This window comes from Lolium rigidum, chromosome 6, assembly GCF_022539505.1.
Source record: "Lolium rigidum isolate FL_2022 chromosome 6, APGP_CSIRO_Lrig_0.1, whole genome shotgun sequence".
Classification (NCBI taxonomy): domain Eukaryota; kingdom Viridiplantae; phylum Streptophyta; class Magnoliopsida; order Poales; family Poaceae; genus Lolium; species Lolium rigidum.
In genome coordinates this window covers 216,255,438-216,280,768 of record NC_061513.1, presented here as the reverse complement: position 1 = coordinate 216,280,768, position 25,331 = coordinate 216,255,438, and the positions used below count along the sequence as shown (strand labels likewise).

The following is a 25,331-nucleotide window of genomic DNA, read 5'->3' as shown; positions in this document are numbered from 1 at the left end:
ACATCCGATCATCACGAGATGCTTCAAAACGATGAACTTTAGCAACGGTGCATACGAGGGGAGAACACTTTATTATCTTGATATTAATGTGAGGGATCATCTTATAATGCTACCGTCGCGATCTAAGCAAGATAAGATGCATTAAGGATTAACATCACATGCAATTCATAATATGTGATATGATATGGCCCTTTAGTCTTTGCGCCTTTGATCTTCATCTCCAAAGCACAGACATGATCTCCATCATTAACGGGCATGATCTCCATCATCGTCGGTGTAGCGTCAATGTCAATGGCGCCCTCTTCATGGTTGTTCTCCCATGTTGCAACTATTACAACTACTTTGAAATAATACTTCAACATGAAATATAAAGACAACCATAAGGCTCCTGCCGTTTGCCACAATCCAATAATAATCATCTCATACATATTTATCATCATATCATGGCCATATCACATCACCAAACCCTGCAAAAACAAGTTAGACGCCTCTAATTTGGTTTGCATATTTTACGTGGTTTTGGGTTTTCGAGTGAGATCCAATCTACCTACAAACATGAACCACAACGGTGATACTAGTGTTGTCAATAGGAAGAGTAGATTGAATCTTCACTATGGTGGGAGAGACAGACACCCGCAAAGCCACTTATGCAATACAAGTTGCATGTCAAGCGTGGAGCAAGTCTCATGAAACGCGGTCATGTAAAGTTAGCTCGGGCCGCTTCATCCCACCATGCCGCTAGATGCAAAGTACACTAACTAAAAACAACAAAAGCATCAATGCCCACAAAAACCATTGTGTTCTACTCGTGCAACCAATCTATGCATAGACACTGCTCTGATACCACTGATGGGATTCGTAGCATAGAAAACAAAAAAAATTCCTAACGCAAGAACGAATAACAAGCCAAGATCTAATCTAGTAGATGGTAGCAACGAGATGAAGATCATGAGACTAACCCTCTAAGATTCCAAATCCTACGAGATTAGATCTCGTTGTTGATGTAGTCGATCACTTGCCGCTTTCAAAAGCGCGTAGAAGATCTTGACGGTGCCACAATCGGGCAGCACCTCCGCACTCGGTCACACGTACGGTGTTGATGACGACGTCCTTCTCCCCGATCCAGCGGGCAGCGGATGTAGTAGATCCTCCTCGGAATCCCGCCAGCACGACGGCGTGGTGACAGTGGTGGTGGAGATCTCCGGCAGGGCTTCGCCGTAAGCGCTGCGGGAGAAGGAGGAGGGAGTAGCTAGGGTTTGGGAGAGAGGGGGCTTGGGGCGCCGGCCAGGGAGCCCCTTGGTGGTGCGGCCAAGGTGTAGCCAGCCCTCTCCCTCTCCCTCTCTTTATATAGGTGGAACCCCCAAGGGTTTGCCCAAAATTCGAATAAGAGTCCAACTCAAAAACTTCCATATGGGTGAAACCTAGGGGAAGTGGGACTCCTCCCTTTCCTTCCCCTATGGTCGGCCATGGAGGTGGAGTCCACCATGGACTCCACCTTCCCCTTTGGCTGGCTGGCTAGGGTTGGTGGAGTCCATCCGGGACTCCACCTTCCATGGTGATTTCTTCCGGAAGGTTCTAGAACATTCTCGCACCTTCCATAAATGCACCAGATCATTTCCAAACTTGGAAAGTGACTTCCTATATATGAATCTTATTCTACAGACCATTCCGGAAATCCTCGTGATGTCCTGGATCCCATCCGAGACTCCGAACAACATTCGAACTCCATTCCATATTCCATACCTACTTAAAACGACATCAAACCTTAAGTGTGTCACCCTACGGTTCGAGAACTATGCGGACATGATCGAGACTTCTCTCCGATCAATAACTAATAGCGGGACCTGGAGATCCATAATAGCTCCCACATATTCAACGATGACTTCGTGATCGAAAGAACCATTCACATAAAATAACAATTCCCTTTGTCTCGCGATATTTTACTTATCCGAAGTTTGATCGTCGGTATCTCCATACCTAGTTCAAACTCGTTACCGATAAGTACTCTTTATTCGTATCGTGATATGATATCCCTTGTGAACCAGTCACATGCTTGCAAGCTAATTAGATATCATTTCACCGAGAGGGCCCAGAGTATATCTATCCGTCATTAGGATGGACAAATCCCACTATTGATACAAGTGCATCAACCCTATACTTTCCGAACACTTGATGCCACCTTTATAACTACCCATTTACGCAGTAGTGTTTGGTGTCATCAAAGCATCCATCCGGTGTAGGTGATTAACATGATCTCATGGTCAAAGGATTAAGTTACTATGCATATTAAAGCTTGAAGCATAAAGAACTAAATGACTTGATCATATGGTACGCTTACTATGGGTGTATGTCCATCACAGCATTCACCTAATGATATGACTTTGTTATTAATAACATCCAATGTTCATGATCAGGAAACCATGATCATCTATTAATCAACAAGCTAGTTTAACAAGAGGCTTACTAGGGACTCCTTTATGTTTACAAAACACACAAGTATTAATGTTTCCGGTTAATACAATTATAGCATGGGATGTAAACATTTATCATGAACACTAAGATATAACAATAAACACTTTTATTATTGCCTCTTGGGCATATCTCCAACAGTCTCCCACTTGCACAAGAGTCAATAATCTAGTTTACATTCATAAAGATACAACACCTTGGCCTTCTGGTGCTTATCATGCTGCTGGAATTCCGAGGGGATCTACTACATCCGCTGCCCCGCTGGAATGGGGAGAGGGCGTCATCATCGACACCGTATGTGTGACCGAGTATGGAAGTGCTGCCCGATTGCAGCACTGGAAAGGACTACAACACGGATCGGAGTTCGTCAAGTGTACATCTACATCAACCACGAGATCTGATCTCGTTAACACTTTAGATCTTCAAGGGTATGGAGATCTGATCTCTCTCATTGCATAGATCTAATATATTAGATCTTGGCTTTTTTCTAGATTGGATCTTGTTTGATTCGACCTTGCGTTATAATTTTTTTGTTTTCTGTGCTACGAACCCTACAGGACTTGGTATGATTCTCTACCTCAACTTGTTCTTTGGTTGTTTCCACATACATTTGCGATTGTATGTCTCATTTAATCTAGGTGTGGAAAGCTTTGGATTACTTCAAAACAGTGAATGAAGGCAGGACTTTTGCCTTCCCTCATTGTTGGAAGGATCTCCAGGGCACCCCCAAGTTCGACGAGGGGTACGAGGTGTACATGGCGAGCTTGATTGGCAGTAAGACTGCCAAAGATGCCACCGTCATTGACGTTGATGGTGGCCAGCCTTGTGCAAGCTCCACTTCTCGTGCAAGCCGTCCAAGAGGCCACAAGGCAACCAATGCCGACATGAAGCGTGATGCTTCGGCCATGCATTTTGTCGGCACCTTGAAGGACTTGTATGCTGGAAAAGAGGTGTCCACGGACAAGAGAGAAGAGAGGAAGCGCCGGGAGAAGGAAGAGGCCATGAAGAACTACTATGATGTTCAAAAGTGGAAGCTTGAAATTGATGAGGACAATGCCAAGACGAGGCCTAGGGAAGTGGAGCTCAAAGAGAGAGAAAATGGAGCTCATTGCATCGTCAAGGGCTAAACAGGTGGAGTTGAAGGAGAAAGAAGTTGAGCTGAAACGCCAAGCTGAGGACCACATGATCATGACCGCCGACTTGACCGCCATGAACGAGGTGAAGAGACCTTGGTTCGAGAAAAGGCAGAAGGAGATCCAAGACCGCACAAATTGAGTTGACAATCTTAATTTTTAATTTATGTTTCCTTGTTCAAACTATGTTGCATTTCGTTTCCTACTCATGCTACATTTTATTGATATTATTCTATCTTTTTTTAGATGTTATTTATTAATTTTTGTGGCCAAATGACATATTTCTCAAAGAAATAGACCATATCTGGGCCACGTTGGCAAAATGGGTGGCCGCAGTGTTGGGCACAACGCGTGACCCAAACGGTCGGGCTGATGCCGGCCTCTGTTCGTGCGCCCACCCAAACGGACGCGAACGGATGGCCCAGCGCGCTGATTTGGGTCGCTCCGTTGGAGATGGCCTTACTGATGGTCCCAATAGGGTCCCCAAAGACATGCGGCCTACGCGCAAGGGTTGGGTTGCGAACTTCATCCCTCCACTTCGAGTAGGATTTCGTCCGTTGGACATTTCTGGTATCCGCACGTGTCCATTTCTCACTCCCTTCCCTTCCTGATCCGCATCCCACCCTGCTGGTTCGCCATTTCCACCGACGCAATCGCATCCCCATGCTCACCTCCCAACCTCCCACCCAGCATCCCCACCGCCGCCATGCTACCGCCAAGTCTGACCATCTCACGTCGTAGTCCGGTTGGGAACAGTTGTAGAGCAGACGTTGATGCTACCTCTACCGACGATGTCGCCTGTCCTGCCGGCGCTACCATACACCATCGGTAGTCCCTTCTGCGACGCCCCTTGTTGACAGCCATGAATCGCCGGCACAACGCGGAGGACAAGTTGTTGCAAGAGGATGATGTAGATATTGATGCAAGAGGAGGCTGCTACTACCGCCGATAAGAAACAAAAGTTAATCTTGACCAACCTCGCCTGCCTTTGACATCAGATAGTCGATAGCCCTCGACGTGGTGGATTGAAGGTTGGGATGGTGAAAAACAAGGACCGGCATCGTCTTGTCAGTACAATGTTGCTTGACTCCAACTACTTCGCCGACAATGCAAGACATATCGCCAAGGATTTTAGGCGGCGATTTAGGATGAGCAAAGAGTTTTTCATGTGGATTGTGTTCGGCATCATGGAGTATGACAATTACTTCATGTGGAAGAAAGATTGCACCGGGTTGTGGGGCATCTCATTGGTTACGAACTCCGCAGTGTCTAGCGTATGGAGCTCCTCCAGATGCACAAGACGACTATATGTGCATTTTAGAGTCTACATGCTTCGAGAGTGTCAACATGTTGTGTAGAGTAGTTGTGGTAGTGTTTGGCTAGATTTTTTGAGATCACAAAATGCAGAATATATATATCGGATCCTAGCGCAAAATGCAGCGAGGGGATTTTCTGGGATGATCGGGAGCATAACCTACATGCACTGGGATAAAAGAATTGCCCATTTTCTTGGCAAGAGTTGTACAAGGGTCATACCGACGACTGCAGTGTGATAGTTGAAGTTGTGGCAGATTATAACCTCTTGATTTGGGACACTTTCTTTGGCATGGCAGGAACTCACAACGACACGAGCGTGTTGCAACCCTCTCCGGTGTTTGCAAGACTAAGTGAGATACATTTCAGCCATCAACTATGAGATCAATGGCCACTCATACAACAAGGGGTACTATTTAGCCGATGGTATCTATTCACCGTATGCAACATTTGTGAAGACAATCCCCAACCCTGATACAGAGAAGAGAGCTTATTTTGTGACATGCCAAGAAGCATGTCGGAAGGATATTAAGCGGGCTTTTGGTGTGCTCTACCAGCATTTTTTTCCACTGTTTGATACCTTGCTCTTACCTGAGTCAACTATGTGGGAGGCGATGAATTGTTGTATAATCATGCACAACATGATCATCGATAGTGTGCAAGATGAACCGGTGAATGATGACCATCCATCCATTTAATCATGAAGGACCTCTTTCCCAACTTGACTAAGGTACGTAGCCAGTTTTCTGTTTTCCTCGCCATGCATCAGGAAATTGGAGATGCACAAGTTCATACTCAATTACAGAATGATCTAGTTAAGCATTTGTGGGAGAAAAGAGGAAACACCGCATGACTCTTGAACTAGTTCATTTGCAATTTAAGTGATTGCTTCTCCACAAGGCTCATACCAGGTGCTACGGCACTGAAGTATGTAACCGATGCCATACTCCAAGGAAAGGCAAGAACGGCCTTAAACAAAATGCTACATGTACCCAAAACCGACACAAGTGGGTAGGTAGAGAATACCTACGGGCGCAAGACAACTCTCTCTCTAAGGAACTCGGCGAAATAGCCCTGTAACTTCGGGAGAAGAGGTGCCCCCTCACAAAAAGGGGGTCACAGTGACCATGCCCGGTCGACTGTTTACCAAAATCACGTCTCCGCAATATGAATAATTAATTTGTAATAAAACTCACAGTTTCCCCAAAAAGAGGTGAAATTTCATCTATGGTCACAGAGATGCAACCTTTTCATTATACATATATTTGGACAATATTACATATTGACCCACCGGATCTCCACTTCCATCTTGTCACATTTTATATCATGCACTGCAAGTCACACTAGTCGTTATTATTCCTCAATAAACCAAAACAAAAACAAATGATCAACCACGTTGCTTATTCTAAGTTTCTAATCGTGTTAACAATTTACAACTAGCTAATGAATTACTTATACATGCACACGACTATAAATTACTTACACATCGCAAGATTTCCTGAGTCAGCGGTCTTTGCAATGGTATCCAGATGCTGTTGCAGCCAGCAACCACGGCCAGTCACAACCAGCTTCACTGCATTCCTTTACCTCTTCTCTTCCCCATCACCTAATCTACCGCATGTGAATAGAACATCGACCACGCCGTTGACACCAATGTTATTGACCGCGCGAATAGGAATGAACATCATGTGCAAGCGTCTAGCATACATTTAAAGGATTAGCAAAATTACAGTGAAAACAACAAACAATGGAAGATGTGACACAGTAATTCATCAGTGCAAGCAATGCTCATATATCCTAGTTTTGTTTTCAAAACAATGGGCAAAAAAAAAGTAGAGGCCAAACAGTTAGCATACACAAATAATGTGTTCATGTCTATGTACGTTTACTTTTTTTATAGAACTAGTATCAGCTATTGTTGCGCTTTCCAGGTATGCAGATCTTTTGAGGAAAACAGGTATGCCAATACAGACATTCAGTGAACTATATTTTTAAATGAATTCTGCGGAGGTGGTGGATTCACGAGACAAGAGACATGAGAAACATTCCACCTCTGCCTACTCCTCATGGCATAACCAGCAGAATAAGAACAAAATGCTTTCCATGCCGAGGTGTGCGCAGCTAGCAGCAAAAGGATAATTATTTGAAGCCAAGTGACAACGAAGATCACTTCACTAGAACCGTTCTTTTTTCTAAAACCATGTCTACCATTCCGTTCACATAGTCTAAGGAATTTGCAGGAGTGACTGCACACATCCTATTTACTGCTGTAATGTGTCTTCACTAATCGTATTAAAGAATTGGCGCTCTAAAATCTAACCAATAAACATGAGAATCATGCAAAATTGACAGAGGTAAGAGGACACCAGATTGTATGGAGCTGTGCATATACCTGTTCTTGTGATCTGAAATACATGAATGGAGTATAGTGTAGAAAATTTGAAACCCTTGATGTGTATATATCAGCATATCTACAACAAAGGAAAAAAAATAGTTGTATCACAAACAAGCTCAGGGTCTGTAAAATATGCATCACTATGAAAACATAACCACTCACTTCTCAATTTGCCTGGTTAGATGACTCTTGTCCCATAGGCCAGCACGCGACAGCCAACCCCATCTTAAAGCGGAAATAACATTTGCTTAGTTTATCTTTCTATGTGCATGCAATGCGCCAGGAGATAAGTGAACTTTAGCGTAAAAAAATATACATGAACGAGATAGGATATTGGTTCCAGAGCGAATGGAATCATGTATATTATAAATACGAAGCAAAATAAAGTTATGCCCTGAGATTTTACAGCAACCAAACTTAACGGGTTTTTTTTGCGAATTAGCAGGTATTCCTTTTGCATGGAACACGTAGGAAAATCACATTTGATTTACTTCTCACATCAAAATATTCTCATAGGAACTTTGCAGTAGTGCTCATTATACCTTTTATTGAAAAGTTCTCCATCCGATTCAAGCAATGGTGCAATCTTTTCGTCTAATCTCTGCATAACAATAAGCAACTTTTGCATACTTTCTGTAAGCTCCTGATCATTCATACAAGTTGCAGCAAGCGTCTGGAAATGAGTAAAACTGATACATTAGCACAAGCATCTTAAGAACTTGCAACAAAAAAGTCACAGCCTGCAAGCCAAAACAAAATCATGAGACTATCTTTGCTTTTGGCTTAAGTTGTAGATGTTTCTGTGCTACACAAGTGCGTTGCTGAAATTTTGTTGTTAATGGGTAAATCTCAAGCTTCTGAAGCGAAAAAAGAATTCAATATGTTAAATCTTGCAAAGGCATAGCTTCACTCTTAATACCTGTGCAGGACGTGAATTTGTGCGTCTCTGTAGAGCGAGGCGCAGTTGGTTAAAAAGGTCTCCAACGATTTCCTTTTGTTCTATAAGTGTGACAAGCTTTTCTTTCTGATTATGGCTCTGGATCAGTGCGTTAAACTGCAAATACAAGAGAACAAAATAAAAGAAGTCAGTCACTACAGAAAAATAGTAGGAGTACCTTTATCAGCAACATAACATATACATTAGAACTAAATGTGACCTCTTCTGGGTCTTGTTTCAGAGGTGTAGAGATCAAGAGATACAAAATATTAAGCATGGTTAATGTCTTAAAGATAAGTTATCATCATTTGGCATCACATGTTGTACTGAATCTAGTGCAATTTATTCAATCAAGCACAATTATGGTAAAAGAATTCTGCAGCAAAGTTCCCAGTGACAGAGTTGGTAAACTTTCCACAGAAGGTTTTTTTACCTCATATTCCTATACCTGGAATGTGATATACTAATGCTAAATGCTGCGTATACAGAACAAGGTTTTATATAAACTGGTGACGAAAGTAAGCAACCTAACCTCATCTTCCAATTCTCGGCATATTAATGCTGTCCTCCATCGTAAATGAACTTTTGATTGGCTTACATCTGTGAAAATATGGTCCCCCACATATAATATCTCATCTCCATGAATATCTAGGGACTTCTCAACCATCTGAGCACTACCACCAGAGTACAAGCCACCTAAATACCCAATTAAGAGAGGAGTAATAAGTCAGCCACAGAAAAAATAAAACCTTCCGATCAAACCAATACATCAAAAAAAGGCACATGCACATGATACAAACAAGACATCAAGGTTTCGTGATATAGAAATATAAGCTTAAAATAGGCAAGGATACACTTTTGGTAAATAGTGTGCATAATATTTTTCTATTCATATGCTAGCATGAATAAATTTATTTATTTTTATTCCACTTGGTCAATCTGAAGTATGTCTTCAAATAATTATGTAATTTCCATTCAATATTTAATGTTTTCATAAATAATAAAAACAGGAATTACAATCAAATTACCATATCAATTAGCAGCCTGAAATTCCAGCATGTTCATACAGTACAAAAACAACAGAACAAGTAGTAGAGATTTTTTAAGAGTTAGATAACATCATTAATAATGTCAAGATTTTCACCTGAATTTGCTTTAAAACAGGGACGCAATAATCCATCGTTAGTTACAACCTCGTATAATGGATGCGAAATTTGGAAAAACTCTGGCTTCCTCGCGGAGACTATAACCTACAGTAACAAAGAATAGATTGATCTTCATGAAATCTGAAGTATGATAACAAGGAAGTACTGACAAGTATAGTTACCACTAATTAGGACATAAATACTCACCATTTCAAATAGATCTCTCCATCCCATATCATTAGGAAGAAAGCGATTGAATGCATGATTCATCATTTTGTTCGTATAGTGGTAATCTGAGTTAGTAATTAGAAGCAGCCTTTTTCCAGCCTAATGAGTTGAAAAGGATAAATCAGTCATTCAGTACAGAGGTATAATGACTATTTCAAATGGATCATAAGCTCTTAAGATGACAGTTATTAACCTCTTTTTGATCTAGAAGAGCTAGAGGCAGTTCTGGATCAGGCTCCACAAATCGCTCTGGCTCAGCCATTATTTCGCTCTACATTTCGACCAGCTAAAGAAATTTTAAGACACGTATCACATAAGTAATATATAAATGACCAAAAACTACCTTGAGTTGACCTTCTACATGTGCTCGAAAAAGTGCTTTGGAAACAGCCTGAAACCAAAAGGCTCCAAATGTCATGACACAACGAAGGTAGTCATGTAAAAGAAGCAGTAGTGCTCTTACATCGTACAATCCTTTGTAATCCAGTGGCCCAAGTTCAGCAGGCACCAATCCTTGGTCCAACCTGTCAACCATCTGAAAAAAACACGAATGTCAATGTCCATATAAATATGGTTCAATTTTAACTTGAGAAAAGGTTTAGTATGATAGTTTCAAGGTTGTAACCTTGTTTTTTTGTTTATTTATTTGCTACTCTCAGTATTCCTGAATTAGTCAAAGTAGGACTAATCATATTAATGTATATGAAGTAGGAACACATACTGTTCAATTTGTGAACACGGGGTAACCTAGCTACATAAGCTTTTTTAGGAAATGCTTAACCGAATCACCACTGCAAACCAAATACCTTGTAGTCCCGATGTCCCATTCATTACTGCTACAAACAACACTACTACCGAAAGACTGACGGTAGCTTGGTAGTTGGATCCACACAGTCACATGGTATCATTTCTTCTAATTAGTCTGTACATCAAATTAATGTATGCACCATTGAGCCTATAACGTAACATATGTCAAAGTGAAAATAACTAGCACGAAGAGCTTTAACAGGCTAGAACTTAGCATACTATTTCTCCCTGATTTTAAACCACCATTGCAATTCTTACCAAGTTTTGTAGTAATATTGACAAATACTCTGTTTCTAAAAAAACTGTGTTTATTTCAGAGATAAAACAAATGTCAACCATATCATGTGAAATGACACAAGAAAATTATCGGAAAGGGTAAGTGACCTGCATGAACATAACAGCTTCTGAAACAGAGAAAAGGGTATTAAGGAACTCCCATGTATTTTCTTTCCGCAGGTCCACCAATTCCCGTCCATATATTTCACTATTCACATACATTAATAAGAGTTATAATTCTCCCTGGAGTGAAAAATTTGACAAAAAGTCTCATGTATGTCTACCTCACAGCACGAGTGGGCAGCATCCGGGTACCATGCATGACCCTCTTTATGTAGCCAAAACGGTCAGCTTTTACCAAGTTTCCTTTTACTTTATCCATAATAAGACCCCTAATAACCTGTGGAAAAGTATTCAGTTATAACTCTAAGATTAATGTATGTCTTTTGAGGTATTATGGATGAAGTAGACACAGGTACATTACCAGGTCAGGATCAAATTCAAGGTCATCAACAGGGAAACCCATGCCCTTCAGGTTGGCCATCCCATAGTCATATGCACGTCCTTCCCAGGCCTACACAAATTTCCTAAGACTTCATTACGTTATGCGCTCTAACATAATAGGCACAAGGAAAATCATAAAGAACATGGTAGCACTCCTAAAAATATGTTTCAGGATTGCATGTAGTATCAGTTCAACAAATGTGTCCCGTACTTTCTACATATGCATTCCTCAGCTTCAGAACAATGAGTAGAAAAATCAAGAAAATAGGTGTTGAAGTTACCATCACATTGTAGTGAATCAAGGTATAATCCATGTCATAGCCAATGACACTGATAGATCGGAGATTCAGCGTCCTGGTGCAGAAAATTCCACGAGGAGAGTTCCTTACTGTTAAAGGATCCTGCATTTAGCAAAATAGACGGCACTCCTGTGTCATTGGAAGGCTGACTAGTTCTCCATCATCATGATGCTCGATACATATGATTGAAAAAATGAAAAAAAAAACAGCCATGGGAGTTCAACAATCAAACTTTAGCAGTCAGACAATAATTGCAGATAAATATTATGTTTACGTTGCAGAATTTATACTTTAGCATTGACCGTGCAACTTCAGATTTTAACATATTATATGCAATCATCTATTCATCATTTCTTGGAATATTTTGGTTTTTCCCTTATGATGTACCTGCTGCAGTAACGTTCCACTGGATATTGGGCACTTTCAAACAACTTCCAAATAAGACACTTGAGGTGAAATAGGAATTTATTTAAGTGAATTGAAATTAGGTATGAATTTAATTACTCAAGAAACATCTGGGCTTAGTTAAGGATCTTCCGAAAAACAACCTTTTTGCCACTGTGGACACTCCAATTGAATAGCATATAAATGAAAATACTTCCTGTATTATTACTTCCGTGTCATTCTTTCTTGATACTCGTATTACTTTATTGGTTAATATTAGTGCTGCCACAACAATGAGAAAAATCATGAAAGTTCTGTCATCAGGCTTTTGATACAAACTGAGGGTGATGCTCATGCTGAAAGCCAGGAAGCAGACAGATCTTTAAGAGTTGTACAGAATAAATGTTAGGGAGCAGGACAGAAATAGAAGAAGCATATATACCAAACACCAGGAAGGTGAAAATCATGCTATATATAATGGGGTAGAATATTACTGCAATTCCCAAGTCACTGAGCAACGTTTCAGCTTCTCTGGCTTCTTTCCAAGCTATCTCCTCTATAGGACCATGCAACGTTGACTTTCCATTCCCACCTAAAATTCAAGAAGATTTCCGAGTAATTATAGTCATTTTCTAGCATAATTCTGATATTTTTACAGCATAGTTCATCGAAAAAAGAATCGATTATATGGCTGATGGTTTTGTCTAAAACATCCCTAGCGATCATCTGATGCCACCCCAATAATATCATAGGCAATCATGACAGAAGGAGTACCAGAGGTCGGAGCTCACCGAGCGCGTCGAGGTGCCTCCTCCGTACGTTCAAATCCCCCTTGGTGCTCTCCCCGAGGTAGTCGACCTCCGACAGTCTCGACGATGTCACTGAGAAGTAGGGTTCCTCGTCGTCGTCCTCCTCCTCGCACTGCTCCCCCTGGACCGCCGCCGGCTTGCTGGCGTCGAGCGCGCGGCACCGGAGCGACAGGGGAGAGCCCGGGAGGCGGAGGCGAGTCCCAACGACGCATCGCGGCGGTCTGGAGCGCTGCAGGGGCGGCGTCCGCGGAGGGAACCGGATGCGGAGGCGTCGCACGAGCTCGACGGGGTCCGCCATTGCCGCGCGCGCGCTGCTGCTTCTGGGCTGCTGGTGGTTTGGTTGAGAGCGAGAGACAAGTCAGGGGAATGGATTAGGAGGAGGTGGGAGATAGTGGGGAGTGGGGACGCCGGGAGAAGGTGGAAAAGTTCAGAAAAAGTTCAAAAACTGGTCCATAGCTCGTCGTAGATAACTTCAACAAGTCAGATTTTTCTCCCGAATGCCAGATTCATGCATCATGCATCTTTCCTTGACCTGCATTTTTCCTGGTGACCCTTTGTTAATTAAAGAACAAAATACTTTTAAATCCTAAGCTGTTTTGCTTGGTCTTGAACAGCTAATTATGAAACTGTCGTCTGTATTGAATTGTCAACAACTCTTATAAACATTTTAAGATGAGCCCTACACTATTGGTTCTTAAAAGTTCGGGTCTTCAAAAAAATATGGATTCTCTTTTATGGATGTATGTAAAGATAATATGGAAAAAAACATTGACTATCTCCTGCACACAAAAAATGTTGGGACAAATGTGCGTCTCTTTTGTACGGAACAAACAGACTAAAAACCATGTCAATGTACCAGAGGCCCCACAGCCAAGTCAATTCAAAGAGCTGGACGACATTTCGTCTATTGATGAACAGCACCAAGACGCGGGTTCAAATAAAGGGTACACAAATTTTATTTCATATGGACTAATTTTCGTTTATGCCAAGCGTTGACACGGTGTTTGTCACAACTCCTTGCACTAGATGAGTCGTTGGAGGCGAGAAAAATTCATGGAGAAAACAAGAAAGGCCCCCAAGGGTTTTCTCCGTTCCTAATTTTGACACGTATGTTGATTCATCGAACTCGCTTCCTACTGTTTTCTTGATAGCTGAAGGTGTTTTACGTAACTTCAAATGTTTTTAAGAGGACTTTAAGGCCCACTAGGAAACACATTAAAACAAAACATATAATAATAATAATAAGAAAAACATAGAAAAAAGTAAAAGAAATCAGGAAAACATAGGAACTGATGTGTCATGACTTGTGGATCGTACTGCAATGTGAAACAAATGATTTCAAATAATTGTTGTTTTGGATGTCCTAGTTTTTTCGCACTACTCAATAATAAAATTGATCTCGCTGGTTTAAAGATACATGTACTCATTTGATCGTGAGAGCAGATTATCGGACTTGGACAATTGATTCAGTTAGGCTACCGAATCTCGATGCCGGTAAACTCGTCTATTAGGTCACTCTGATTACACATAAAAAAAACTACACACAAAGGAATACTTCCTGGAAGCAAAAATACGATATAATGCTGTAAACTCGTCTATTAGGTCACTCTGATTACCAATGATATAGGGGTGCTAGCTATGTTAGGTGTGATGCTGCAATGCGAAGTCTATGGATCGAACAAGGTGCTCTAGAATCTAGTTCCGCCAGCGCTTTACTTTTGCAGTTCCAGAGCCTGCGCTTGCCACGCTTTTCGTGGTCGTCTATGTTTGAAGCATAGATTCTTCTTTCTCCGAGACGACAGACAGATCCTGACATGCTTGATAAGCTACCCAAACAAACAATCAAGAGACGACAGACAGATCCATATCGCATCCGTCCCGATGATATACGATTGCAACATGTGCGGCGCAAGTAAAACCCTGCACGTCGAGGCGCATCTGCCGGCCACCAGACTCGACGTGATGCGCGCGCTCTAGCTGCTGTCCCGACGTCCCGTGCTAAGTGTCGAGACTTAGAGCCACACGGCCGGCGCCCACGCACGACGATCTTGTTTACTCATCATCACAAGTGCCCGCAGAGCGTGACGGACATCATCACCATCCTGCAGACCGACGCGAAAGCGGCTCGCAGCCACTGTGTCGACGCTGCTCCGGCGCCGCCGCCCTTGTCCGTGATCCCCGCGCCGTCGGGGTGATCATGATCAGGCAGCTGCTCCGCCGCCTCCGCGTACGCGCCCTCCTCCCATCCGTCCAGGCCCGGCGCGTCGTCCCTGCACAGCCCCTGCGGCACGTGCGGCGGCACGGACACCGGCAGCTCCTCGTAGTGGCCGGCGTCCGCGCCCGGTGACTCCGGGGCCGGCGTGCACGGCGGGCAGCAGTAGCACAGCTTCAGCTCCATCGCGACGTCAACTCTCCTTGGGTTTCGACTTTCGACGCGAGCGAAATATATATATCCTACGGGCTACGGCAATACTGGCTACCAAGTCCGATCCGGGCCTTGATTTGGTGGATGAAGGATCGAGAGTTTGAGACGGAATCCGGATTAGCCGGAAATCAACTCTCGGGTCCTAACCGAACTTACCTCTAATAACAGTGCACAAAATAAACAACGTTTGGGAGGAAAAGCAGAACACACGGTATAAGTAAATTTAAAAACATTATTTCGAAAATGTGGCACCTCGATTCCAGTACACCATACTCGATTTGCAAGCGTTGGAGAAACAACTTTGATGCTACATGCACCAGATCATCAGAGTAAAAAATGATGGCGAGCCAGGAAATATCGAGGGAGATAGGTTTTCAGATTAAGAGCAGGCTACATTACTCATAAACATATTCCACGGAGACATAAATCGACCTCCTGAACAGAATCAGCAAAGCTCAAATGGGTCTTCCTAGACTGGCCCCTGAGATTTCATGAAACTATGCAGGCCTGTGCTCAGGTCTGTCATAGGCTGCTATGTTCTGCGGTTCACACTCCGGGCTGAAGAGCCGCACAAGCACCGCCGATGTCGCGCTACAAGAGACTGCTCCGCATGATGCCCACCTGAGACTCCTCGGAACAGTTATCCTTGGACCTGCAGAATGAACACAACGTCAGCGAAATAGTTACAAAATTTCAGTTTCGTTGGAAGGACTATCACCCAAAACAATATTTGTCATATTCATATAATGATAGAAAACAATCCGATTCACAAACTCGTGATAATATTAACAAATATATGTGTGAAAGATGAACAGGAACAAATATTGTTATCGAGTAAATGTAGACCATCACAAAGAATTTACCATAGTGAAGGCGGCAGAGCACCCAGAAAGCAAGGCCGCCACCAACGGAGAAGATGCCAGCAGTGTGACGCATCAGACGGGAGCAGGGCTTTGACTCTGGCCGCATCACGTCCCCTTCTGACCATCCAAGTAGCTGTCGTAACGACATCGTGGCCCTTAGCTTGTTTGGTGATAGAAGACTCTGCTAGTTTGCAGGAGCTGACAAGAGGTTCAGCTCTGCGGACTTCAGTGCACTTCGCTTCCTGAAATCGTTTGTAGTTCCCATCAGCAGTAAATACTTTTTCCTTCCCAAACAATCTCAAGACTGAAATGTAAAATGGAAAAACTAACAGAGAATGTTGGCAGATGTGAACATGTTTTAAATTTTTTAACATCAGCAGTCTGATAAGATAAATGCAAATAGACCTATTCTCTGATTTTTCAGTGATCAATGGTTACCATTTGTTAAACAGATAAAAACTTAGAGAATTTAGAGCATCCAACCAATTAAGAGTTACAATAACACAACAGAAACTAATATCCAAAGTCCATGCTCCAGAAAAAAAACAAATTAGTGGCTAAAAACTGTGTGTACCCACTGTTGCGTATTTTGGCCTTCAAAGAAAGTGAAATCTATATGTCAACGAGGTCCTATCCTGGAAAGTAAACTGTTTACCAACTCTATGATCATCCATATGTCTGTATGTGATCAAGTGAGCAGCAAGGCAAACAGGCTAAAGCACAGCAAACAAGAATAAGGTGATAGGAAAAATTAGCAGTCATGAAACAATATTGTGAAACTTTAGATACAAGAAATGAAGGCGTATGATGCAAAACTCGCCCTGGTTAATGCATATTTAGTTTACAACCATATGCAAATCAAAGATATTCTGTCGTTCTGTCATTAAAGGGGACATTCTGCTGGCCTTGAGCGTGCCATGTTACCATGTTCAGAACTAAACAATACATGCAATATTTTGACCTTTATGTTCAACCCGCAATTCTCAATTCTATTGATAGCCACCATTTCAGCTAGGATCAGTGATAACTTCGCAATGCCAATTTACTTTGGACATTATATGTTTACCTCTTATCACAGTGTGATGTGTGTAGACCAAGATCACTCAAATGGCAGAGCAAACCAGAACACTACAAACCCCTACCACATGCCAAAACTGCACACCAGATACTCTTCCTATTGCCCAGAAGACACTAAGGTAAAGTGGAGCGGACTTAAAGTGGGGTAAGAGGTTTTGGAACCCCAGCAATATGGGAGATCAAGCTGCTAGTAAAATTACAATAAAATCGCAGTAAACTGGATCGACTGGAACATCTCAAAAAGAAGATATATTTGGATTCAGTCGCTCATTTCATCGAACTAAGCACGACTCAAAACAATCCTAGCAAGCTACCTAGGGCTTTAGTAATAGCAGAAGAAAATGGTCTGGACATATCTCTCTTGCATACTCGATGAAGGGGAGAAGGGAAGAGTTCCTGCATAGTTAAGATGGAGTGGCATAGGTGGACGGACGCCTGCTTGGACTCATCTCCAGCTCTTGCAAAGACAGGTCAGACGGTGCTGGACTTGGGAGTAGGCAGAGGGGGGTTGGTATTTGTTTGGGAGTCGGCAAATAGTCAAATACTGCAAATGATACCAATCTATATTCATCACAACTGATGAGCGATGGAAACTTTTTGTGCGGGTTTAGCCACGCGCCCGTTTCACCCCTTGTCGAAATCTTGTCTATGGATTGCAAACTTAAGATATTGATCTGGAATGTTCGAGGCTTGAACGCGCGTGCCCGTCGCAACGCCATACACTCGCTGATCGCAACTTCCGGAGCATCGATAATATGCTTCCAGGAAACGAAGATGGAGATCATATACACCTCCACGATCCTTGAGGCGCTTGGCCCGGACTATGACGACTACGTCTACCTGCCAGCGGACGGCACCCGTGGTGGCATTCTTATCGCTTGGAAGAGTAGGGACGTCACCGTTTCCGACCCCTCCTTCACGGCTTACACCCTGACGGCCAAGATCTCCACACCCACCGGCAACGTAACGCCGTGGTGGCTGACTGCAGTTTACGGCCCACAGGACGACGCTGACAAGATCGCGTTCCTCCAGGAGATCCGCGATGTGCGCGCTGACTGTGACGGGCCTTGGATGCTATGTGGGGATTTCAACCTCATCTACCGTGACGAGGATAAAAACAACGGTCACGTCAACAGGCGCATGATGGGGCGCTTCCGTCGAGTCCTCAATGATCTAGCCCTAAAGGAGGTCTACCTAAACGGACGCCGTTACACCTGGTCCAATGAGCAATCACCACCTACGCTCGTGCATCTGGACCGAGTGTTATGCACCACTGACTGGGAGGAAATCCATGGCGACTGCCACCTGCGATGCCTCGCTTCCGTCGTCTCGGACCATAGTCCTTTGCTCCTCGACTGCTCCCCGCAGCCGACCGGCCACAAACGATTCCACTTCGAGGACTACTGGATCAGACAGGATGGATTCCATGACACCGTGGCGCAGGCCTGGCACTCCATCCATGACGCTGACCCCTTCCAGCAGCTGCTCCTACGGCTGCAAGCCACCGCCCGCTCGCTCACAAGCTGGAGCTCCAAGACCGTCGGAAACGTGCGCCACAAGTTGACGCTCTCCCGTGAGCTGCTGCTCCGCTTCGACAAGGCCCAGGAAGATCGCACCCTAACCGCAGATGAGAGCTGGCTGCGCAAGCAGATCAAAACCTCCTATATGGGGCTCGCTTCCCTGGAACGGACAATCGCTCGCCAACGCGCGCGCATTGCGGTACTCAAAGACGGTGACGCAAACACCTCTTTTTTCCACCGGCAATGCAGCTACCGGCGCCAGAAGAACAACATCCAGGGCCTGACTGTCGATGGAAACACACTGACCGACCACAGAGACATGGCCGAAGCTGCATTCAATCACTTTGACGCACTGCTGGGCACCAATATGGACCGCACACACACCCTGGACCTGGGCAATCTCATTGAGCCTACTGACCTAGAGACCATGGATGCGCCCTTTGCTGCTGAAGAGATTTGGAACGCGATCAAGCGGCTCCCTGCCAGAAAAGCCCCAGGACCTGACGGCTTCACCGCGGAATTCCTCCGCGCATGCTGGAACACTGTGAAGCAGGATTTTGTCAGAGTCTTTCAGCAGCTATACGAGCTTCGCGGCAGGGGGTTTTGCAAGCTAAACCAGGCCCTTCTAACCTTGCTACCTAAGCGTGCCGATGCACACTGCCTCGGCGATTACAGGCCCATAAGCCTGATCCACCTGGTGGCCAAAGTCTTCGCCAAAACCCTGTCGCTGCGCCTAGGACCACGGCTCAACGACCTCGTCAGCCCGGTCCAAAACGCCTTCATAACTGGCAGGAGCGTCCACGACAACTTCATCCTCGTTCGCCAATCAGCACGCCTCCTACACCAACTTGGAGCCCCGCGCATACTTCTCAAACTGGACCTGGCACGGGCCTTCGACTCCTTATCCTGGCCATTCCTGTTCGAGGTGCTGCGGCAGTTCGGTTTTGGCGACAGATTCCTCGACTGGGTCGCTATCCTACTCGCCTCGGCAAGCACAAGAGTTCTGCTCAATGGGGAGCCCGGACCACCGATTTGGCACCGCCGTGGGCTGCGCCAAGGCGATCCCCTCTCCCCTCAGCTCTTCGTGCTCGCCGTCGACGTTCTCGGACGACTCATCAAACGAGCAATGGACATGGCGGTCCTACAGCAGTTACACCCTAGACGCACGCTCCCTTCCATATCGCTGTACGCGGATGATGTGATAATCTTCTGTCACCCATCCGCGAACGACGCCATGGCTATTAAGGAGATTCTTTCGCTGTTTGGCCACGCTTCTGGCCTGCGCGTCAACTACGCCAAGAGCTCAGCCACGCTAATTCGATGCGACCAAGAGACGGCTGCACCGGCAACACAGCTCTTGGGCTGCCCCATAGTGCAATTCCCCTTCTCCTACCTTGGGATCCCGCTAACCATCAGACGGCCGACAGCAGCGCAGCTGCAACCAATTGTCGACAGCATGGCAAACAAACTGCCCACTTGGAAATCAAGGCTAATGCAAAAACCGGGCAGACTTGCCCTGGTGAAATCGGTCCTTGGCGCAATCCCCATCCACCAGCTGTTGGTGCTGGCGCCTGTGAAGAAGACCATCAAGCTCATGGAGAAGATCGAGAGAGGCTTCCTTTGGGAGGGGCGGAGCGCAGCAAATGGAGGCAGCTGCCATGTCAATTGGCGGCGAGTCTGCCGGCCCACCTCCCATGGCGGACTCGGAATACAGGACCTACATAGGACAAGCCTAGCTCTCCGCACACGATGGCAATGGCTCAGCCGTACCGACACCAACCGAGCCTGGTCCGGTCTGGACCTACAATTCACCACCGAAGAGGCAGACTTCTTCTTCGCCTCGACAAGCATGACGATCGGCAATGGCCAGACCGCAAAATTCTGGGAGGATCGCTGGATCGGAGGCCGTGCAGTCCGCGAGATAGCACCCGACCTCTACGCCTGCATCCCCAAGCGCCGACGCAAGACTAGGACCGTGGCCGATGGCTTGGCTGCGAACCATTGGGCACAAGATATACATGGCATCATCGGCATCAACGAGCTCGGCCAATACCTACGCCTATGGCAGCTCGTCGAACACACACAGCTGACCACCGACGATGACTCCCTGATCTGGAAGTGGCATAACAGCGGCAAGTATACCGCCAAATCGGCCTACCTCGCATCGTTCCAAGGCTCCACTAACTGCGCTTCTTGGAAGCTCATATGGAAGAGTTGGGCGCCTAACCGAGTCAAATTCTTCCATTGGCTCGCCAACATCGATCGATGCTGGACCGCTGATCGACTCGCCAGGCGAGGTCTGCAGCACCATGCCAAATGCCTGCTCTGCGACCAAGAGGCAGAGACCATCCACCACCTCTTCATCGGTTGCCCTTTTTCGCGGCAGATTTGGCACGAAACTCTATCTTGGCTGCGCATGTCCTGCAGGCCGCCACAGGACGATGCATCCCTAAACGATTGGTGGATCGTGGCAAGGCAGCACACCCCAAAACCAATGCGCAAAGGACTTGCAACCATAACACTGATGGTGCCCTGGATGATTTGGAAACACCGCAACAGCTGCGTTTTCGATGGACAGCAGCCCTCCATCCGCAGCCTATGTGCTACCATCAAAGACGAAGCGGCGGCCTGGGCTACAGCTGGCGCCAAGGGACTGAGAGACGTGCTGCCAACGACCTGGGATGTGCACTAATTTCCTAGCTGTAATAAACCCCTGTAACACCTCCTAGGAGGCTTGTAAACTTCTATCTCTTCAATGAAATGAAACGCAAAGAGTCCTTTGCGTTTTCTCGAAAAAAAAAAAATTAACATTTAGTCAGTACTGCAAATGATACCAATCTATATGGTAGCTGACATCAAACAAAACGAGAAATGAACCACTGGATAACACTATAGAGCATTTTCCATGTCCTAGATCTGCATCATATACTTGGCGCAGCATTCTCCATGGTCATCAATTGGTGAAAAGGGTGTGCTGTGGTGAACTGGTAACGGCAATTTTTTTCGTTGAAGTCTGAAAACTGGATTCCTGGTGTTAACCTTAGTTTTACAGCTACCAGATGTCCACTTCCCGAAAACCTTAATTGGGATGATGATATAATTAGACACTTCTTCTGTGATGAGGAATCCAACCTGATTCTTGATATACCTATCAGTAGTGATAGACTGATAGTTGTACTGATTTTATTTCTTGGCCTCATTCTCGTACAGGTGTCTATACAGTGCGATCGGCATATAACTTGGCTCGCTCAGAATGCCTCAGATCACTTCTGGCAAGCTTGAAGTAGCACTGCTGGGGGATCTAATCATGGTAATATGCAGAAGATCGGAAGAGCTTGTGGCAGGTACAATGTCTGAACAAAATGAAGATCCACTTATGGAGATGTGCACAAAACTGCTTAACAACCGGGCAAGAATTGCAATACAGATCAATTCTTATGGCATCAATTTGAAGCTTCAGAGTTACCATACATTCCAACAGTGGATTTTGGACTGGCTATTGTCTGCTATGAGTATTGAGACTATTATGTTTGATGTCACCTTTTTGCATATATGGGAAGCACGTCATGGAACCGGAATTGATGAACCAATGCTACATCCTAAGAGAGAATCAGAGAAGATCAAGGTTTATGTGGATATGATTTTACAGCACTCCTTCGAACTGAAAAACTCCAACAGATGTGAGACCCAGTCTTTCAATTCCAAAGTGGTCTCCACCACCGGAGGGAACAGCAATGATTAATGTGGACCAAAGTTTTAAATAGCACGCTATCTCTTCGCTATAGCATCGCTATAGAAGATTCACAACACTCCCGCTAAACTTTTAGCGCTAAATAGAATCTCTTGCTAATAGCTTGCTAAATCGCGCTAAAACGCTAAATAGGGCTGAAAAATAGCGTTATTTCTCCCACTAAGATCAAATATTTTAACATTTATATTTAAAAGTTAAATCTACTTATGTAATATGTATTTGTGCACTACTTTTATTACTAAATCATCATAATTATTGAGTACAAGTTTCGTATCATTGAATTTCTTATCATATTTATAGATGATAAGAATGTTTGATGCTAATGTTTTCTAGGACTTTTCTTGTTTTATAAAAAACGCTAAACGACTTAGCTTCGCTATAGCTTCCTTAGCGCCTAAAAAATATCGCCGCTAAGAAGCATAGCTCTATTTAAAACATTGATGTGGACGCTGCTATCTTTTCACAATACAAACTTATGGGATCAGGGGTTCTTATCCGAGACCACAGCGGTGTTTGTTTGGCAGCAAGACATTCTTTCTTTGAGCGGGTTTCATCTCCTGAACTGGCTGAAGCTAAAGCTGTTAAAACATGCTATTTCCTTTGCGCTGGAACTGGGGGTTGGCATTGTTTTCCTTTTGTCACATTGCCTGTCGCTCATTTCAAAACTGAATAAGCCTGTTAGTGACAGCTGGTGCTGTGGTTTATAATATTAAGAAGCTAGCTTCTAGATTTGCTTCTGTATTGTTTGTTCATGTCAGTAGACATTCTTATAGGGCGGCCCATGTCTTAGCCAGATCGTCCGATTCCGAACATGCCTCAGGCGCCATGTAGATTAATGAATCGCCGGATCTTATTCGGGACATCATTTGTAAAGAATTATCTGTCTTAAATTAATGAAACACCGACCATTACCTAAAAAAAGCACAGAAACAATGAACTGAACCCTTGCATAGCTTTCAGCAGTAAAAAAACCATGCAAGCCACTCCAGCACAGCCATTGCCAGTTAAAACAAGATATCATGTGAAAGACAGTAGCATAGATGCCAACATGCACATCACACACTTCAGGCACAAGTCTAAATCTACCAGGGGAATTTGAGGGATTTGCCCTAAAGTTCATAACCTATGATCATATGCCTATTTGATGAGCCACTGTGATAAAATGCCCTAAAGCTGATTGTGCCACTTGATGGGAAAATCAAGGATTTGCACAGAAGTTTGTTGGTCATATACCCAATTTGAGCAACTTCATGAGAAGATGCCCTGCATTTGAACTAGCCTCTTGATGGCTTTCGCTTTTTTACAAAGCCGAACCACTTAACACTTCAACACAAGCTGCGATTTGCCTACTTTACAAAAAAAAATGACTTGACTCTTTACTGCCCAAAGAAAAGACAAGTACAGGAGGCCTCCATCCATCAAATGAGGCAGAGGTCAGACGCCAGTGACTCGACGTGCAGAGCTTACAGAATCCTCACTAAGCTCCTGAAAGCATTTTGTTCCATCCCTTCTCATCAAGTTCTCTTCCCATTTTTCACATTATTTTCTAATGGAAGCGAAAATGGATTGTTCCATACATGAAACTGGAATTCAGAGACATAAATAAATCGCAGATGTCGACATTTGCATTAGGGTCCATGTTGCCTAACAAACCTAGAGGGCTCATAAAAAACTAGGGTTCATACAAATAGGAAATCAAAAGGAATGGAATTAAGGTTGAAGAATTTACGTTTCTTCCGGCCTTCGCCTTGGTAGCCGGAATCGCCCAAGGCAGCCGGGTGGAGGGGGGTGGTGCCCAGCCGCGCACCTCCTGCGACAGACAGGATCGAGGTGGGTAGAGCGGTGGAGAAATATGGACCAGCGGGAGAAGGGGGAGAGGGAGAAGTCTTACCTCAACGGAACGACGCAGCAAGCGGCCTTGGTCGCCGGAGTCGCCGTCGGTCACCGGCTGGATGGAGGCGCTGCTGGAGCAAACGAAGCAGAGAAGACAGGGAAGGTGAAGGACTAGGAGGCCATCCGCTGGGCTTCCTCTTTCCGGGCCATAGCCCACTGTTTATGGGTGTTAGCATCGCAATTTTTTTTTACTAGCGGAAACCAAAGTTTAGGCTCTTCTTTTCCGTTTCTAAAAGGGCCACTACCAGAAGATACCCTCCGTCTCAAAAACAAAAGATACCCTCCGTCTGCCCTCAAAAAAAAGGATACACTCCATCTAATTCACCCAGAAACGCATCTTCCAAATTTATTTAAATTTTAACTTTAAAAAAAATAGGAGATGAGCTTCGTTGAGCAAGAGCATGGTTCTTCTAGTACGGTTAATTTAGTTCTTGAAAAAGCCGAATCATGTGCTGAATCTATTGAATCAAAAGATGCAAGCTTCGTTGAGCAAGAGCATGATGAATGTGAAACAACCATGCTTGATTTTTCACTACTTAAGGTAACTTACATGTTGCCCTATGAATTCTGTGCCAAATAAACCAATGATTATAAGGAGCAATAAAATATAGTCGAACAACGTTCGGTTGATGAAGAGAATCAAAGGGAAGAGGCGCGAGATCCAGAACAACAAGAAGACAAGGCGTTGGAGAATCATCCAAATGTGGGGAAATATATTGTTCAATTCATGCAACCATCGTACTCGCCCAACGTCTTCAAAGAGGTATATCCAACGAATAATTTACTTATTTTTCGATTTGGTCAAAACCATATTGTTGATGCATCTATTATCAAGATTTTCGTAAGAAACTTTGAAAGACCAATGAGGAGAAGTAATTTGTTTGTTAGAAATATAATTTCTACACAACATATTGGTCAACATGTTGAACTATTTAGAAAGACCGATAGTGAAAAATTATTACAGCCAAGGCTATCCACATTGTTTCATGTGAATTTTATATCTACATGGATAGCTTCATACTTGGCTTACATTTGGTCTCAAGTGAGACATGTGTGTTATAAATATTTTGGTTTCAAAAATTTAAAGCCAAGGTTAGTGCCT

The 25,331-nt window shown here is 44.2% G+C and overlaps 2 protein-coding genes across 3 annotated transcripts; both read right to left on the bottom strand.

The window, feature by feature from the left end:
* Positions 1 to 6,114: 6,114 nt before the first annotated feature.
* LOC124660544 (5'-nucleotidase domain-containing protein 4-like) lies at positions 6,115 to 13,013 on the bottom strand. Of its 2 annotated transcripts, XM_047198368.1 has the most exons (17): positions 12,683 to 13,013; positions 12,386 to 12,483; positions 11,490 to 11,609; positions 11,189 to 11,278; positions 10,989 to 11,104; positions 10,813 to 10,912; positions 10,085 to 10,156; positions 9,965 to 10,012; positions 9,815 to 9,892; positions 9,601 to 9,720; positions 9,393 to 9,498; positions 8,781 to 8,944; positions 8,231 to 8,365; positions 7,854 to 7,984; positions 7,474 to 7,536; positions 7,309 to 7,387; positions 6,115 to 6,614 (listed from the first exon to the last, which is right to left on the bottom strand). In XM_047198368.1, exons 1-17 carry the CDS (start codon positions 12,996 to 12,998, stop codon positions 6,573 to 6,575), a joined length of 1,878 nt encoding a protein of 625 aa, XP_047054324.1. In that variant the 5' UTR covers positions 12,999 to 13,013; the 3' UTR covers positions 6,115 to 6,572. The 2 variants fall into 2 exon arrangements, with proteins under 2 accessions (XP_047054324.1, XP_047054323.1); XM_047198367.1 differs by lacking the exon at positions 6,115 to 6,614 and having other exon boundaries at positions 6,646 to 7,387.
* A 2,326-nt stretch (positions 13,014 to 15,339) lies between these two features.
* LOC124668589 lies at positions 15,340 to 24,332 on the bottom strand. The gene is made up of 4 exons (XM_047205699.1): positions 24,228 to 24,332; positions 24,066 to 24,146; positions 15,989 to 16,230; positions 15,340 to 15,777 (listed from the first exon to the last, which is right to left on the bottom strand). Exons 3-4 carry the CDS (start codon positions 16,134 to 16,136, stop codon positions 15,623 to 15,625), a joined length of 303 nt encoding a protein of 100 aa, XP_047061655.1. The 5' UTR covers positions 16,137 to 16,230; positions 24,066 to 24,146; positions 24,228 to 24,332; the 3' UTR covers positions 15,340 to 15,622.
* Between the last annotated feature and the right edge of the window lie 999 nt (positions 24,333 to 25,331).

Coding starts and splice junctions, on each gene's coding strand:
- LOC124660544 (XM_047198367.1), bottom strand. CDS start 12,998: ATGGCGGACCCCGTCGAGCTCGTGCGACGCCTCCGCATCCGGTTCCCT. Junction 11,279..11,489: donor TGATTCACTACAATGTGATG/GTAACTTCAACA, acceptor AAATTTGTGTAG/GCCTGGGAAGGACGTGCATA. Junction 8,366..8,780: donor GCCGAGAATTGGAAGATGAG/GTTAGGTTGCTT, acceptor TTGTATTTGCAG/TTTAACGCACTGATCCAGAG.
- LOC124668589 (XM_047205699.1), bottom strand. CDS start 16,136: ATGTCGTTACGACAGCTACTTGGATGGTCAGAAGGGGACGTGATGCGG. Junction 15,778..15,988: donor GCTCTGCCGCCTTCACTATG/GTAAATTCTTTG, acceptor TTCATTCTGCAG/GTCCAAGGATAACTGTTCCG.